This window comes from Triplophysa rosa, linkage group LG1, assembly GCF_024868665.1.
Source record: "Triplophysa rosa linkage group LG1, Trosa_1v2, whole genome shotgun sequence".
Taxonomy (NCBI): Eukaryota; Metazoa; Chordata; class Actinopteri; order Cypriniformes; family Nemacheilidae; genus Triplophysa; species Triplophysa rosa.
In genome coordinates this window covers 22,155,645-22,173,283 of record NC_079890.1, presented here as the reverse complement: position 1 = coordinate 22,173,283, position 17,639 = coordinate 22,155,645, and the positions used below count along the sequence as shown (strand labels likewise).

The window sequence follows — 17,639 nt, the reverse complement described above, 5'->3', positions numbered from 1 at the left end:
TGATGTGTGATTTTAAGTGTATAATTAAATCAAACACAAACATAACAACATAACTAGAGATATAAAAGGCACCGCTGGGATTCGAACCCAGGATCTCCTGTTTACTAGACAGGCGCTTTAACCAACTAAGCCACGGCGCCTGTGCGTGATTGGTTATAATTTAACGTAAACATACATAACATTTATTATTTAGTAACAATACAAAAGAGATGTATGGTCACAGTGCACGCACTACAAAAGACAATACATACGCAATACAATAAAACGATCATACATAATGCTAACTTACAGTAAAGTGAGCGTAAATAAACATTGTAACGTAAATAGAGTTTATTAAGTTTACTCTAACGTTAACGTACACATATTTACAAATACACGTTTAATTAAATTTAAACAAATATAAAAAATTGAGTCGAGTCCGCATTTGCACTTTTTGTCTAACGTTAAATGTCTAAACCTATAATAGTGCATGATAAAACAAAAAATAAAAATGAATATGAAAATCAAACTTTTTTTTCTAAGAAAAGATCTTGAAAAAGATATTGATCGTCAGCCTAGGATCTTTTTCCGAAATGTTTTTGTTTGATAGACCTTTGGGGAAAATATATAAATAAAAACAACAATAAAACAATGATTTGTGTGATGTCATAGTTTTCTTGCAATAAACAATAAAAATTGAAATGAGACAAAACCAAGACTAAAAGGGTAACATGGGCTTGCTAGTTTAGAACTAAAACAGGTTTATACAATATACTGTATAGTCACAACTATTAGGGCCACTTTTACAATTCAAACACATTTTGCAATAGGATGAAAATCATCAAATAAAAACAATCAAATATAACGTTACTATAACAAACTTATTTTAAATAAAAACAGATAATGATTGTATTTAATTATTTAGTTGTATGACAAATTGTTAATCAGACTCCTATAATAAACAAGCACTCAATTTTGGATTTTTATTTTTTTAACAAAATCACAGGACATAGAAACAAATTTTGCCAGTATATGAAATTATGTAAAGAAATGACACAAGTATAACACATGCAACCCACACACGCGCACAGTAGTATTTATGGTATTATTTGCAGTATAAGTAAAATAATATAAGTAGTATAAGACACAATTCCAATAAAGGACAGCCTGTTCTGTAGATATGCACTACTATCTCTTATCCCTGAGGTTTTTCAACCTAAGTCAGAGAAAAAAAGAGAGAAATCACCATCTTTTAAACTGTTATATAACAAATACATAGCCTATATCAAGGATTTTTATGCATTATAAACCACTATATAAGATCTGACCTCTGGAGAAGATCACTAGTAGAAACAACTCTAGATTCAGCTTCACTGTTGGAGTTAGAGTCATCTGAGCTGCTGTTAGACTCTTCCACCCTCTTCTTCTGTTTTCCTTTATGTTTATGCTTTTTGTTTTTCTTCTTCTGAGAAAAGAAGTTAGAGAGAGAGAGAGAGAGAGAGAGAGAGAGAGAGAGAGAGAGAGAGAGAGAGAGAGAGAGAGAGTGAGATTAATCTGCAAAGCAGTGTAATGCTCAGACCAGTTAAATCTGTTTTTTTGCGAGAACTGTACCTTTTTCTCTTTTTTGTGTTTATGGTCTTTCTTGGCTTTGTGCTTTTCTTTATCTTTCTTCTTCTGCTTTTTTGACTGTGGTGAGTATGCAGATGGCATAAACCCTGATAAGGAAGCAAAATAAGGAAGCATGTTAATACATTACAAACAAGTTATAATCACGATAAAATGTGATAAATAATATTATTGCAGAGACTGAGATATTGACTGAGATTTAGTTGAATTCCCATAAATCCAACATGATTTTTTTAGTCTTCTATGATTTTTACCAAATATCTGACGTAATATGCCAAAACAAGGTCCGGAACCTTTTGAATAAGACCAAGCTCCTTCCACCACTGCATATAACTCATGTTTCATGAAAATGTAGTATAATTTCAACAAAACTAGACCACTCATAACCTAATTGACATTGTGCTGCTTGCAGTGTAGACAACAGATATAACAGTCAGCGACTGACCAGGAGGTGGCAGTCTGGGTCCAAACTCCTCTTCATTGAGGCTGCCAGTTTTAGCAGGAACATTTTCAGAGGACTGAGTGTTTTGTACTGCCATTTCAGAAGACGACACACTCTGTACTTGAGGATGCTTTACATCTGAGGAGTACAAAAATGTTGATGACAATGCCATCCTGACATTTAAATCCTTCAGAAGTTTGTTACTTTATGCCGAATTGAATGCTCTTGGGAAACACATCTTCAGATCTTACCTGTGACTTTGCTGATATCAGGGACAGGAGTGAACTGAACTGAGATGGGTGGGTCCACTGAGCCCACACTGCTTTTGGATGGTTCAGATGTTGGCGGGGTCATCTCTTCCTCTTCTTCACTGTCATCTTCAGATGAAGATGAGCTCTTTTCATCTGATGAACTGGCAAAGATGGCTTTAAAGAGATCCATTGGAGGCCTTGCCTCTTCTTCAACTTCCTCCTCCTCCTCTGCTTCAGTCTTCTGGGCTTCAGATGGTTCCACTTCAACCTGGACAAAAAAAGTTACATTTAAGTTTTGCTTTACTGGGTACATTCCTTCACACTTAGAGCTCCTAAATGTCTTCATAATCTGCATAGTCAAGTTTCCTTGTATCAAAAACAGTCCAAATTTAATCCTTCATAACCATTTTGTATCCTTGGAGTTAAACCAACGGAATGTATAATACTTATTGTATTACATATTTTAATTGTTCTGAAGTTATATGGCTTTAGTTATAGGACAAACTGAAACTGCTGAAAGTTGGTTTTCAGTGATAATCTTGCCTTTTTGGGTGAAATATTCCTTTAAGATTTATTTGTAAATGCTCTCAGTTATGTTTCGCTAACCTCTGCATGTAAAATAAGTAACAGTGCTTATGGGCTGCATATTTGCTGTTCAAATGTTTTATTTAAAGATGGGGTAACACACACAGTTTCTGCAAATCTCATATTAATCTCGAGTACCTATACAGTAGCATTGCATACGTCGTATCTTCGAAGAGTATTTAGTTTGATCAAATTTATAAAAGAGAGATACAGCCCTACGATTATTTCTGGAAAAAGACGAGCTGCTGGAGGCAGGCAGGGGGGACTGAACTACAGCACGAGCACACAATACATCATCGCATTATCCCTTAGTATTGTTTACATTATGCACGTACGCGCCGATTGCCAACAAAACACAGACATGACTTAGTTTGACTTACCGCGTGCAGTTCATGTCCGGCATCTCTTAGCGCTGGGACCGCTCATCTATCAGTTTCAGATGATCTCCAAATCCAGCGTTATATCCACTGTTTATATAACATTCATCACCGAAATGCAGTGAGCAAACAAACACAGCTAAACTTCCATCAGCCGAGTGAAGCGGCATTGATGGGCGTGCTCTTTCTCTCATGCTAGCGCATGGGCGTGGTTCCAGGAGAATGGCCAATAAAAAGAATAGGATCCCTGTCACGAAACAGGGATCCAGACTTATAAAAAACTTTCCAAAACAAGTTGGAGTGCTGGGGGAGTGTATCGAGCACAGAAATACTACGTCATATGTTCAACTAGTTTTTTAACAAGTTGACCATGTTAAGCATGAGAAGCCAACACGTTTCACAGTGTAAAGAAGTCAGAATGCATGAAATAGCATGTTATCCCATCTTTAAATGTAAATTAGTTTATTTTATGTGTGACCTTTAACAGATTAGTTTTCCCTAATAAACATACCTCAGGAGTGGCAGAAGCTTGTGGAGAATCTGTCTGGCTCTTTACTCCAGCCGTGACCTGCTGGGCCGTTGATACCTCACTACGAGCTTCACTGATAAACGCACTGAGCGGGTCTATAGGTTTAGATCCCTGCTCTGGTACGTCCCACCTAGATTTCTTATGGGAAACTTCTGAAGCCTTTGGGGGAAGGCTTGTGCTGGTACTGGGAGGTTTGGGTGCACTGATAACCTGGCTGCTTTCTGGTATGGTCAGGAAGTTGAAGACTGAGTATTTATCTCTCTTGACTTTAGGCATTCCCACTGTATTGGACCTGACAATAAAAAAGTCAAAAAATGAGTCAAATCAACAACAGCACCTTGTGTATAAATGAAGATGATGCTTTTAGGTACACAATTATAATTTTCACCACCAGAACTGAAAGTCTGGGTCTCACCCTGGATAAGGATCTGGGATGTTGAACCTCTTGCACAATAGTTTGTCAGGGTGCCACTCTAATGTTTCGCGAGTCAGTTTTCCAAACATCTTCATCTTCACAGCAGCCTGCTTATCATCTACATCATTCTGAGAAAGAGAGGGAAAATATAAAACTACAATAAGACACTAAACGTATAAGTGGAAAATCCAGGATTCATGCACATATTTTCAGTTGCATTAAACTACCTTTCTTTTCAATGAAAGAATAATGAGACCATTGCCAAAAGTTAACTGCATAAATTTAAGTTTCTCACCTCTTGATCCCGCGTGACCTCCACACTGTCCGTGTCATCCTCATGTTTGGCTCGTGTAAAACGTGATGAGAGAGAGGAGTTGCTTGGCTTATAGAGTAACGCAGCACGCACAAATTCCTCTTTTTCTCTCCCTCTCTCCCACTCCGTCATGGAAGAGTCCGGACTCGACTCCAGGGCATCTGCACATGACCACCACACATTAGTTAGTGATCTACAAAGACAGAGGAAGACCAGGACCAAAGAAATGCTTTTATTTACCTCTGTCTCCCCGTTTGAGCCGGCTGATGTACAAATCGTAGCGAGCCTGTTTCTGAGGATTCTTCTCAAACGGTTTAAAGGTTTGACCAGCATCTGCAGTGGGACCGGACCAGGCTTTTAAAGCCATCTGGGTCTCAGAAGATGGCTGAGGTAGGCTTTGAGAGGTAGGGGACTGAGTGTGGGGGTCAGGCTGTGGGGCGGTTGACTGGAAACGACTGGACATGGCCTGCAGAGCAGCAGCTTTAGCAGAAGCCACCACCGCAGCTCGATCTACAGCTGATGAAAGGTCTCTTTCAGACCTATTCTGCTCCTGGGATGCTTTGCGGATATCATTTAGCTTCTCTCTGTCCTTACTGCCAAGCAGCTCAAACACAGAGCTTGGGCCTGTAGAACACATAAGTGCACATGAAAACAGATGGAGGTAAGAAGATGAGTGGGCATAGGTACAGTTACGATCATGCTTGGGATGTAAATTGTCCTTGTAAATGCACTTACTTTGTATTTATATTAAAGTATGAAATGAAAATGAGAAATACATGACGAAACAGAATCGGCAACCCATTTTAATTACACAATGTGATGAATTTGTGAATGAAAAGGAATATTAAAACACAAAAAAAATGTAGGGCTCTCTGACAACCTCAACACATACTCAAACAGACTCCTTACCCAGTAGAGGTGTCTCTCCAAGCATTTCACGTCTCTGGGAGGAATCTAAGGTGTGACGGCCCTGCTGGGGTGGATCCTGTGATAGGTGTCCACGTGAAGCCTGCAGCGCCTGGGCAACAATGGGGCTCATAGAAGACGAATCAACCACAGGCCGGAAATAATGTACAGGCCGATAATCACGTGGCAAATCAGGGGGAGTATACACCTAAAGAACACAAGTTCTCTTTTAACTACACACCTTACATAATATCCAAGTCATTTAGAACTTAACCCTAGTGTTATATTAAAAATGTATATTACTATTTTTTTCTCGTTGGCTTTGGAGGCAAGTGTGAACCCCTGCAAAATTCTGCCTAAATATGCAGCATCTCTCTTGGATTCTGGAAAAAAATACAGGAAGACATGTTTCTTATGTTAAACATGCTGACATGCTTTTCTCCATATATAACCTAAATACACCATGATTATTATAAGGAGAGAACAGCTGAACACTTCCTGAAACTAACCGATCTTCTTCTTGGAATACTCCTGAGGGGCGGTCCATCCGTAGAGCCCATCCCCTGGCTCTTCTCCACCAAGCATAGCATCATAGTTGGACATAGTGTCTTTATGGTAAATATCATCATCTTCATCCTCCATTGCTCCGACTCCAAATGCCTACACATATGCATTTATACACTTCTGTCAGCAGTCATGTTTAGTTTAACATTACGTTACTATAGTAAAATTGCACATTAAAGCCTCTGAGCCATTACTAATCATTTTAACCACCTTGTCCTTACCTGTCCTGCAATCCCTCCTCTGCGTTGCTGTCCTGACCTTTTGTCTCCAATCAAGTTGGTTGTTTTGTCAGAGTGAAGTGTGAAGAGGTTTATGTGCCCTGATCCTGATCCACCGCTCAGAGCCTGCAGGGGGTTGAGCCCTCTGTAACCCAGCCCATGAGTGTCATCTTTAGGAGTGAAATCCACTGGAATTACATCTTTAGGGGCGAAGGTCACATTCTCTGGAGCAAATTCATCATCATCCTGGATTAAAAAAAAGACGTATCAGGTAAATGAGTTTGTCAGTCTGTGTATGGTGAATTTAGCAGTAAATAAATCTTTACAGAAGAATGACAGAATATTCTGCAAATCATTGTTTTGAAAACCCTACACATTAAGTAATATCCACCTCTGACTCCTCTGATCCATTGGGCGGAAACACACAGCCATAAACCTTGCCTGCTCCATCTGAAAGATAAGAAAAGAAGAAATGCTAACAGTTAGGACAACACCATAAGCTGGCCCTTTCAGACCTGAAAGCGAATTCTCAACATGGTTTTAATGTCATGTACAAAATCTTCAATACTGACCTGTGTTTTGTTTGGATTGCTTTCTCTTTATCCTGGGCCCGACTCCCTGGCCATCTTTCCAGCCCATTTTTCTCAGTAGCTGCACACCAATAGATGACCTAGAAATGAAAAACAAGTACGCTAGTGTGCAATTATGTATACACATTTTAGTATGGCCATGTTAGTTAATCCTTGAGTACTTTGCGGGGGAAATGAGCTCATCCAGCAGTCCAGTGTCTCCTGGTATCGGAGCAGAAAGAAAGCTGACAGCTCGTGCTTTGTCCTTTAACTGATCCCTTCTCTCTGACGCAAAATCTTCTGTAGTGACAATCTCTCGTGGGGCAATACCATGCTCACCAAAATCCTTTACGAAAACATATGTTTTATTAGAAAAGGCCTTACATACTCAGGAGACTCATGAATTCATGTTATCATGTAAGAGCTGGGATGACGTGAGATCACACACTAACCTCCTCATCCATAAAGTCTTCTGGTCTAGCATTTTGTTGCTCTGCCTTTTGCTTTCGAGATGATACAAACGTTGATGGGGTCCAACCTAGAAGATGGAACAGGTCAGTTAAACTACTGAAACACTGATCAGAAAGATCATGACTAAGAATGGCTGTCACTGACCTTCTTTAGAGCCCGCTGTGTTAAAATAACCGGCGGAAAAGCCACCAGTGAAGGCTCCGTGAAATCTCTTGTACCGGCCCTTCTCGTCTTTAACCGTCTGCTCGTGCACAGGTATGGGCTTTCTGACGGGTTCATCTGATATAAGGATACACCATCAATGTAGAGCACTGTACAGCTGCGGTTTTGACTACAATATTTGAAGCTATTTGCGTCAAATTCTAAATATTCAGCCAAATAACAACTCTTTTAATGACAGGTTTGTTATACGAATATAATACCTTCTTCTAGAGGTTCTAATGGAGTCCCGTATGTCACAAAATCCTCGTCGCTCTCGTCGTCGGACGCCATGTTTACAACACATACTGTGGCCGAAAGAGTTCACGTCGCACGCTGCTTTGCTGACACCGACTGCAATTCCAGAGGCCGCAATTCCAGGACCGCACTTGTAGGGCCCTACTTTTTTTGTTACAGCGCCACCTATCGAATCGGTGTTTGGAGAACCGCAGTCACCAAGAGGACCGAAAAAAGTGCATAAGACAGTATTTCCAGTCAATTCTAACCACTTAGAGTTTTTTTAAAGGTTTATTGCACCCGAATCCTACTTTATTTCGTGCAATTAGGCTAAACCTTATTGCTAACAGCTTAATGTTGTATTATTGTGACTAACTAGCATAATATAATAACACATCAAGTAAAATAAACAATAAATCATGGTATAGCCTTTTCAGTCACTAGATTAACCACATTTCAAGTGAAGACACAAAGATGACACAGGGTAGATTTAAGATTGTGTATGTTTTATAACATAACAAATTGAACACTGGAACACACAAAAAAAATGTTTACATGAACAACATTCATGCACCACTTCATTAATGACCACATTTACATTTACATTTAGCAGACGCTTTTATCCAAAGCGACGTACAAAGTAGGGGAAAAACAGTAGAAGCAATTTGTGCAACAAAAGTACAACAATGCATAGATGCAGTACAACTGCTCTCAGTCAGCCTATCACCGTATACGAAGCTAAGATTTTTTTATTTTTTTGGGGTGGATAGGAAAGTAGAAAAGAAGTAGAAGACTGTACTAATGGGTCAGATGTTGGGTCAGATGTTGACGGAAGAGATGTGTTTTTAGCCGATTCTTAAAGACCACTACAGAATCCGCTGATCTTGTGGCAAGAGGGAGATCGTTCCAGAGTTGTGGAACACATCCGGAGAAAGTGCTTGAGAGTGATTTTTTCCCTTTGTGGGATGGCACCACAAGACATTGTTCGATTGCAGAGCGCAGGGATCGGGTGGGTACACAAGTCTGAATTAGCGAGTGAAAATATGGGGGTGCCGAACCAGTGGTGGTTTTGTAGGCCAAGAGCAGAGATTTAAAATGGATGCGAGCGACTATAGGGAGCAAGTGCAATCTAACGAAGAGAGGAGTGATGTGCGCTTTCTTGGGCTCGTTGAAGACCACTCTTGCTGCTGCATTCTGGATCATCTGAAGAGGTCTGGTTGTACAAGCTGGAAGACCAGCCAGTAGAGCATTGCAATAGTCCAGTCTGGACAGGACAAGAGCCTGGACAAGAACTTGCGTAGCATGCTCATTCAGGAAAGTTCTAATTCTCCTAATATTGTAGAGGATGAATCTACAGGACTGGGTGGTGCTGGCAACATGATCAGCGAAGTTCAGCTGATCATCAATTACCACTCCCAGGTTTTTGGCCGTTCTGGAAGGAGTAATGGTTGATGAATGTAGTTGGATGGAAAGGTCGTGCTGAGTTTTCTGGTCAGCCGGGATCACAAGCAGTTCAGTTTTTGCAAGGTTCAGCTGCAGGTGATGGTCCTTCATCCAGAGTGAGATGTCATTCAGGCATGCCGAGATGTGCACAGAAACTGTCGGTTCATTAGGCTGAAATGACAGGTGGAGCTGTGTGTCATCCGCATAGCAGTGATAGGAAAAGCCATGTTCCTGAATGACAGAGCCTAGGGACATTGTGCATATGGAGAAGAGCAGCAGTCCAAGAACTGAGCCCTGGGGTACACCCTGTACTGAGATGCTGGGACTCAGAGACCTCACCACTCCAGGATACTCTGAATGACCTATCCGAGAGCTAAGACTCGAACCACTGTAGCGCCGCTCCAGAGACACCCATAGTCTTGAGGGTCGACAGGAGGATCTGGTGGTTGACAGTGTCAAAAGCAGCTGATAGATCCAGGAGGATGAGCACAGATGATTTAGAGGCCACCCTTGCCAGTCTCAGGGCTTCGATGATGGAGAGCAGTGCAGTCTCGGTGGAATGACCGCTTTTGAAACCAGACTGGTTGCTGTCCAAGAGGTTGTTCTGTGTGAGAAATGAGGAGAGCTGGTCAGCTACCACACGCTCAAGGGTTTTTGCAATGAAGGGGAGGAGAGATGTAGTTTCCTAGCAGTGCAGGATCAGGGGTGGGTTTCTTCAGTAGCGGGGTTATACGGGCCTCCTTAAAAGCCGAGGGAATGTAAATTCACCAACTTCATTGATGATGTTTTCATTGACTCCTCTAAGAGAGATACAAGCGTAGAGAGAAAGCGAGAGAAGCCTAGTACTTGACCAATTTATTTATTAATCTTTTGTACATACAGTACTATTGAAATTTTTATATTTTTTATTCTGCATTTGTTTGTACGAATGTCTTCTTGTGCATGAGCAATGTTGTGTGGAGTTTTCGCATTTTAAAGCACCCAAAATAAATATGGTGAGAACAACTGGTTGGTGGCAGTTGTCCGGTCAGCTAAGCAGAGCCAGGAAAATATATTTAATTTGTAGTTAGGAGAGCTGTGGGAACGCGTGAATGTCGGCGCTTTTTCTGGCTCTGTTCAGCTGACAGGACAATCTGCCACCTTCCAGTTGTTCTCACCGTATTTTCAGCACTTTAAATCGCAAAAACTCAACACAAAATGTTGCTCATACACAAGAAGACATCCGTACGAACAAATAGGGAATGCAGAAAAAAATACTACAATTTCTATTTTGGAAGCTGTGGGAACGCGTGAAAGTCGGCGCCTTACGATCACACGTGCAATCAAAGTACGGCTAGCCACCTACGTCAGGCATTGCATTTGCTCAAAATCGGCAGCAAAAGCCTTGATGATGACGACACACTTTATTCTCATTGGCCAGAATATACAAATAGGACGTGTGTTGCATGTTGATTCTGACACACGGTTACGCTTACTCACACAAATGTATTAATTTTTTATCACTGCTCTTAATGCAAAACATTTCTATTGACTTCAATTAGTGATAAACCGGCAACTCAAACAAGGTTATTCTGTCTGCTGCCACTGGCCGGAGTGGCAGGTCAAGAGACCTGCCAGTGGCAGCTCCTGCCAGCCAGTTGAAGATTGAACCTTCCAGTCGTGCTGGTTTCATTAAACGATTACACTTACAACTCGTTTTACAGCATTAGAAGCTTATAATGAAGCTATATAGTGCATTCAAGACTATTTAGCAACCCATGATAACTCACTACAGCTACATTAACTTTCCAATTATTTTAAATTTTCACAATTGTTTTTAATGTTAAACGAAAAAAATAATATTTACATGTTATACGCACACTCTTATCGATCTGAGAAGATCATTGGTGTCTCTCTCCCCTCCCTCCAGGACATTTATGGAACCCGTCTCACCCGAAAAGCCCTCTGCATTGCAGGCGATCCCACTCACACAACACACAGCTTCTTCAGGCTGCTGCCATCAGGGAAGTGCCAGGACCAGCAGACTAAAGGAGAGCAGACTGAAGGAGAGCTTCATCCACCAGGCAGTCAGGAAGCTAAATTCCCTCCCCTCTCTTGCCCCATGCACCACTTAACTCTGACCACATCCGCAAGGTCCTGTGTCCCCAGAAATGCGGTCCTGAAAGTGCAGCCTCCGAAGTTTACAGGCAGATGCTACTCGACCTGTGACACATCACACACTCGTCTAGATACAAGCTTTATTAACGATAATGACAACAACAAATCCGTTCAAAACTTTTTTTTATTGCCAACTTAAGTCACTTAAATGTTTCGTGAAAGTAAATAAAATCTTGATAAACCATGACACAGATTTGAGACTCGTTTGCCTATTTCCCTCAACAAGTAGTGCAGCCTTTGGTCGCATAAAATTGTTTTAAAAACAACAAAAAGCAGCAAGTCATACGCATAACATTTAAAAAATATTGCGTAGATAAGTCAAAGTCATTTTCAACTGAACAATTATCTACACTTTAATATTTATTATATGTTCAGCAATTTGCTAAAAAATACAAACGCCATGTTTAATCTAAAATAAGACCATGGCATTACAAATGAGGATATCAAAATCCACAATCAAATAAAACTCAAATTTTCCAAAAGAAAAATAAGAAGTATTAAGGATGTTATCTAAAATTGCAAAAACAATGGTTCTTCAAGAGAGGGCATTTCCTTGGTAGGGAGTTCCCACTGTTTCTTCACAAATTTTTGTGAGATCAGTTCCCACAAACTTTGGATAATCTCCTTGCATTGAGGCCCATGTGCAATCTCCGTGATTAATATTATGATATGAAGTTCTTTCAGCTCCTCTTTCTTCAAATGTTCTATTGGATATGAGGCCTTGGCTTCAATATAAGCTTCCCCGTCTGGAACATAGAAGGAAGCAACAAAATCCAAATGTTTATACAAAACAGGTTTCTTGGTAGTCTTAAATCTATATGCACACTGACCAAAATTATAAACGCAACACTTTGTTTTTGCCCCCATTTTTCACGAGCTGAACTCAAAGATCTAAGACTTTTTCTATGTACACAAAAGGCCTATTTCTCTCAAATATTGTTCACAAATCTGTCTAAATCTGTGTAAGTGAGCACTTTTCCTTTGCCGAGATAATCCATCCACCTCACAGGTGTGGCATATCAAGATGCTGATTAGACAGCATGATTATTGCACAGGTGTGCCTTAGGCTGGCCACAATAAAAGGACACTCTAAAATGTGCAGTTTTACTGTATTGGGGGTCCGAAAACCAGTCAGTATCTGGTGTGACCACCATTTGCCTCACGCAGTGCAACACATCTCCTTCGCTTTGCAACATGGTGCCGCGCATTATCATGCTGCAACATGAGGTGATGGTCGTGGATGAATGGCACAACAATGGGCCTCAGGATCTCGTCACGGTATCTCTGTGCATTCAAAATGCCATCAATAAAATGCACCTGTGTTCGTTGTCCATAACATACGCCTGCCCATACCATAACCCCACTGCCACCATGGGCCACTCGATCCACAATGTTGACATCAGCAAACCGCTCACCCACACGACGCCATACATGCTGTCTTCCATCTGCCCTGTACAGTGAAAACCGGGATTCATCTGTGAAGAGAACACTCTCCAAAGTGCCAGACGCCATCGAATGTGAGCATTTGCCCACTCAAGTCGGTTACGACGACAAACTGCAGTCAGGTCGAGACCCCAATGAGGACGACGAGCATGCAGATGAGCTTCCCTGCGACGGTTTTTGACAGTTTGTGCAGAAATTCTTTGGTTATGCCAACCGATTGTTGCAGCAGCTGTCCGGGTGGCTGTTCTCAGACGATCTTGGAGGTGAAGATGCTGGATGTGGAGGTCCTGGGCTGGTGTGGTTACACGTGGTCTGCGGTTGTGAGGCCGGTTGGATGTACTGCCAAATTCTCTGAAATGCCTTTGGAGATGGCTTATGGTAGAGAAATGAACATTCAATTCACGGGCAACAGCTCTGGCGGACATTCCTGCAGTCAGCATGCACGCTCCCTCAAAACTTGCGACATCTGTGGCATTGTGCTGTGTGATAAAACTGCACATTTTAGAGTGGCCTTTTATTGTGGCCAGCCTAAGGCACACCTGTACAATAATCATGCTGTCTAATCAGCATCTTGATATGCCACACCTGTGAGGTGGATGGATCATCTCTGCAAAGTTGAAGTGATTCCTAAAACGAACACAGATTTGTAAACAATATTTGAGAGAAATAGGCCTTTTGTGTACATAGAAAAAGTCTTAGATCTTTGAGTTCAGCTCATGAAAAATGGGGGCAAAAACAAAAATGTTGCGTTTATAATTTTGGTCAGTGTATATACATTTATGATAGATTCCAAAGGAAAATTACTCTAAGCACTTACATCATCACAGGACATGTTATATTCTGCTAGTACTGTCCGGCAGCGTGCAGCAATACTGCAAGATAAGGTTAAGGAGAGAAACATACATTCAACATACAATATTCAGACACCCATCCATGTAGTCAACTTACTTTGCCAGTCTGATGAACAGGCTAATCTTCAAGCTAATAGATGGATTGAAAACAAATCATACAACACTATAAAAAATATGAGAATAGATGTTTTAAGGATACATTGATGGAGCAACAACTCGTTTGTGTATTCCAGCAAAGAATAAGCCAATGAGAGTCACGCAGCTAATGGTGAAAAACGGATGATTCCATAAAGATGAGAAGAAAGAAACCTGTAAGAAGAGGAAATGACAGAAAAGGCATACAAACAGAATGAGGCCTCTGATGATAATCTGACATTTCTTCATAGAAATGATCAGTAAATCTCTTAATCTCACTTTTTGAGTGTCTGGATCTATCAGCCAATTCCAGGCTCCGGTGGCTGTGCATACAGACACCACAATAAGAATCACTACAAAAAAAAACAAGTATTCACAAAATAAAGATTAGAAAGTGTAAGTTACAATATGCATTTTTTCGATGTACAATATTTGTTCTGATATTCAACAACAGTGCATACATTGCAGCCTACTAGTATACTCATTAAGGAGTAAATCAGTCTGAAAAGTATGGAAGCATATTGGTAGCAATTATCAAATTGAAATGCAATTTGTAAAATGGCAATGCAGTATGTAAAATGACAATGCATTTATGTCTTTAAATATACATTTAAAATAACATATGTGCAACATTAGGTGCAAAATGAAAATTCAATAACAATTGACATTGGTCCGTTCCTACACTACTTTTTGTATGTATTTTGATTGCATATTTTAACACTCTTTAAGTTGCAAAATTAAAATGAAAATGCATTCCTTGGATTGAGTATATGTGTTTAAGATAGCCAAGCAAAACTGTTGCAAAATGATCATTCAAATGTTATTTCCCTAAATTCATTAACATTCACGCAACATTTTGGATTGCATTTTCATTACACAGCGTGTAAATGAATTTCGAGTATTGCAAAATTCAATGTGGACTTGAAAATGCATTTCGAGCATCATGAACACATTCAGTATTTTGAGATAGGGCTGTGCAATTAATCGAAAATAATTGTAATCGTCAATTTTGGCCTTCAACAATTACAAAAACTAAATAATTGACGTAAAACGATTATTGTGCCGCATTCCATTTTGCAAGGATCATCTCTTTTCTTGAGGTATAAATCCACAGCGCACCCCCTTCTTTTACAGTTGTTCAGCTGTGCTATTTCTTTACATTTATTTTTCAGTTGAATTCACAGTTTAAAAGTCAAGTTTTTTTATTTTTCTATGTTGTTTTAAAACTTAGTGAGTAATCATGTTAAATAATCGGGATCTCAATATTGGCCAAAATAATCGTGATTATGATTTTTGTCATAATCCAGCAGCCCTATTTTGAGTGTTACTGTACTGATGTCTGTACTGTGGTACTTTCATGCTTGAGGCAGTGGGGAGAGATTATGCACAAATATACGTAAACATTGCCAAAGTGAAGATCTGCCCTTATGAAAATTAACCTTGGTTTCTAATTCATCCGGATGCTGCAGTTTGGGCTGTGAATGTGTTCATGATGAAAACGCGTCTGCACGCGTATGAGAAAGTCTACATGAGACATTCAGCATAGCAAGCTCACCACCTAATATGGCAGAGAATTTTCTGCGAGATGTTCTAACAATGTAGCTACTAGTTCTATTGTCTATAGACACCTAATAATCTTAAGAAACTTTTTCTTAATCTTAAACCGTTTCTGACTTTGTGCTCTAATTCGTGTGCATGCGATTTAATGCTTTTATCAGCTCTGTCTGCAGCCTCACATCAACGCATGTACACCTGGCTCCACCTTCACACAATGACGCTGTATCGGGGAGGGGGCGTGGCCAGCTCGAATTGCATTTTCAAGTCCACATTGAATTTTGCAACACTCGGCGCGCTGTGTAATGAAAATGCAATCCAAAATGTTCAACCCGTGAATGTGAATGCATTTAGGGAAAAATAACATTTGAATGATCATTTTGCAACAGTTTTGCTTGGCTATCTTAAACACATATACTCAATCCAAGGAATGCATTTTAATTTTAATTTTGCAATTTAAAGAGCGTTAAAATATGCAACCAAAATACATATTAAAAGTAGTGTAGGAACAGACAAATGTCAATTGTTATTGAATTTTCATTTTGCACCTAATGTTGCACATGTTATTTTAAATGTATATTTAAAGACATAAATGCATTGTCATTTTACATACTGCATTGCCATTTTGCAAATTGCATTTCAATTTGATAATTGCTACCAATATGCTTCCATAGAAAAGACTTACTGCGCCAACGGCCTGTAGCCGGCTGCAAACAAGAGACATACTCTGTCAACCTCCTCTCAAAAGCCTTCAGGTCTGCAGGCAAGTAAAAGAACTGCATCAGCAACAGTGGCATACACTTATGATTCAAACAACATTAAAGTTATAAATGCAAAAACCTTCAACTGAACAATTTTCGCTGTTTGCTTATTTCCACTGAAACAAATCTTAATGGGTACTCTACTAAAATCCTTTTTTGATCTTAACTAAAAAAAACATTGTTCCAATTGAAGTGCTGAGTGAAGTTTATGTTTGGGCTCTGTGCAGTTAAACCATATTCTTTCATACCAGATTTAGTAAATCATGAAAATCTTTTTCCACATCCTGGAAAGGTCCTCTACAAATCTGAAGTAAATAATGTCTTCAAAATAATTTTATGGGACAGCAACAAGACGTCTCCTAAGAGATGACTGGAAAAGCCAACGCTAATAGGTAGAAGGGAATGTCAGTATGTTTGGACATATGGTGTATTTTCAAAAAACGAAGACATTTGAAACAAAAGGTCAGATACATTTTATTTTATTTTCAAATAACTCAGCCAACACCAAGTCTCTATTGTCCTGTACATCGTCCTAGACACGAGCGACGGGTACAGAATAGATTGGTAAAGACACTGAACAAGACAAAATTACATGCATTGACCTAACAGTCGCAGATCCATCTGCTTCACAAGGCAAATAAAATACCGCTGCTTCTGTGGTATACAATGCACAATTTCTTTATGTATGTTTCACACGTATCGGACAGACGTGATCCCATTATTTTTATTACTAGCATATTACGTTACTGGACAATCCGACATTTAAAGCTAATACATCGTAAACTCTTCAGAACAGGACATGTGTAGTGCTTATTGAAGACTCAATTTTTGAGAGGCGAAAGAGTTATTCGAAACAAATTGTTTCACATGGATACAAGTAAAACAAAATCAGCAACGCTTTTAACTTTTAAGATAGGCTTAACTTAGCTTGGATGCTAGCAGCCCAGTGTCAACACAATCAAACTAACATGACAACACACCACACAGGCAGTTGACTGACACTTAACGATGACACATAGAAATGAGTGCAGAAAAACAATATTAGAATTATTATGAAATACCTTCGGCTTGCTCTAATGAATTCATTGCTCGTGCCCCCAGTGTTACAGTCGTTCAGTACAGGCCTGCAGACACATGCACGCAGCAGCTGCGGTCAGCTTGCAGCAGCCAATCGAGGAAGCCCTGGTCTCATTGGCTACTGCAGAGTGCGTCACATTTTAAAGAAATAGTCCCTCTTTCTAAGGAGGTTGTAGTAATTCAGTGCTGGTGTGAAGTTTCACATCAGCATGTGGATGGACTCTGGGAGTGAATTTGACATTATATTGTTATTCATTTATGTGTCTCGGCAGCTGTAGTTTTAATTCATTAAATAAAAGGATAAATCCTTACCTGGCAAATAACCAGCACATCTTTTTTGTGATGTCAGGGGCAAGATTCTGGTTGGGCAACATTTTTTCTAGTAATACAATTATAGTTCATTACATGCATAATTGTCACATGTTTTCTGTAATTAAATTGACCTATCTTAATTAATTATATTATTAAAATTTTTGATTTTTTAAAAATGTATTGAAAACCAACTGGACGTTTTCGAAGCATTCTAGTGTTACGTTAT

General features: G+C 39.8%; 2 protein-coding genes and 1 non-coding gene across 3 annotated transcripts; all 3 read right to left on the bottom strand.

The window, feature by feature from the left end:
• Positions 1-66: 66 nt before the first annotated feature.
• Positions 67-140, bottom strand: trnat-agu (transfer RNA threonine (anticodon AGU)). The gene has a single exon. It is a non-coding gene; the product is annotated as a tRNA-Thr (tRNA).
• gpatch1 (G patch domain containing 1) lies at positions 102-7,780 on the bottom strand. Its single transcript, XM_057335092.1, has 19 exons — positions 7,668-7,780; positions 7,390-7,524; positions 7,227-7,312; positions 6,957-7,120; positions 6,778-6,875; positions 6,597-6,655; positions 6,209-6,451; positions 5,933-6,083; positions 5,727-5,806; positions 5,427-5,631; positions 4,758-5,141; positions 4,500-4,678; positions 4,205-4,332; positions 3,772-4,081; positions 2,299-2,566; positions 2,051-2,185; positions 1,591-1,694; positions 1,308-1,444; positions 102-1,195 (listed from the first exon to the last, which is right to left on the bottom strand). The coding sequence occupies exons 1-19, from the start codon at positions 7,735-7,737 to the stop codon at positions 1,168-1,170; spliced, it is 2,964 nt and encodes a 987-aa protein (XP_057191075.1). The 5' UTR covers positions 7,738-7,780; the 3' UTR covers positions 102-1,167.
• A 3,090-nt stretch (positions 7,781-10,870) lies between these two features.
• Positions 10,871-17,130, bottom strand: cnep1r1 (CTD nuclear envelope phosphatase 1 regulatory subunit 1). The gene is made up of 6 exons (XM_057349210.1): positions 17,086-17,130; positions 15,949-16,020; positions 13,989-14,062; positions 13,774-13,883; positions 13,541-13,595; positions 10,871-12,026 (listed from the first exon to the last, which is right to left on the bottom strand). The coding sequence occupies exons 1-6, from the start codon at positions 17,108-17,110 to the stop codon at positions 11,985-11,987; spliced, it is 378 nt and encodes a 125-aa protein (XP_057205193.1). The 5' UTR covers positions 17,111-17,130; the 3' UTR covers positions 10,871-11,984.
• Positions 17,131-17,639: the final 509 nt, after the last annotated feature.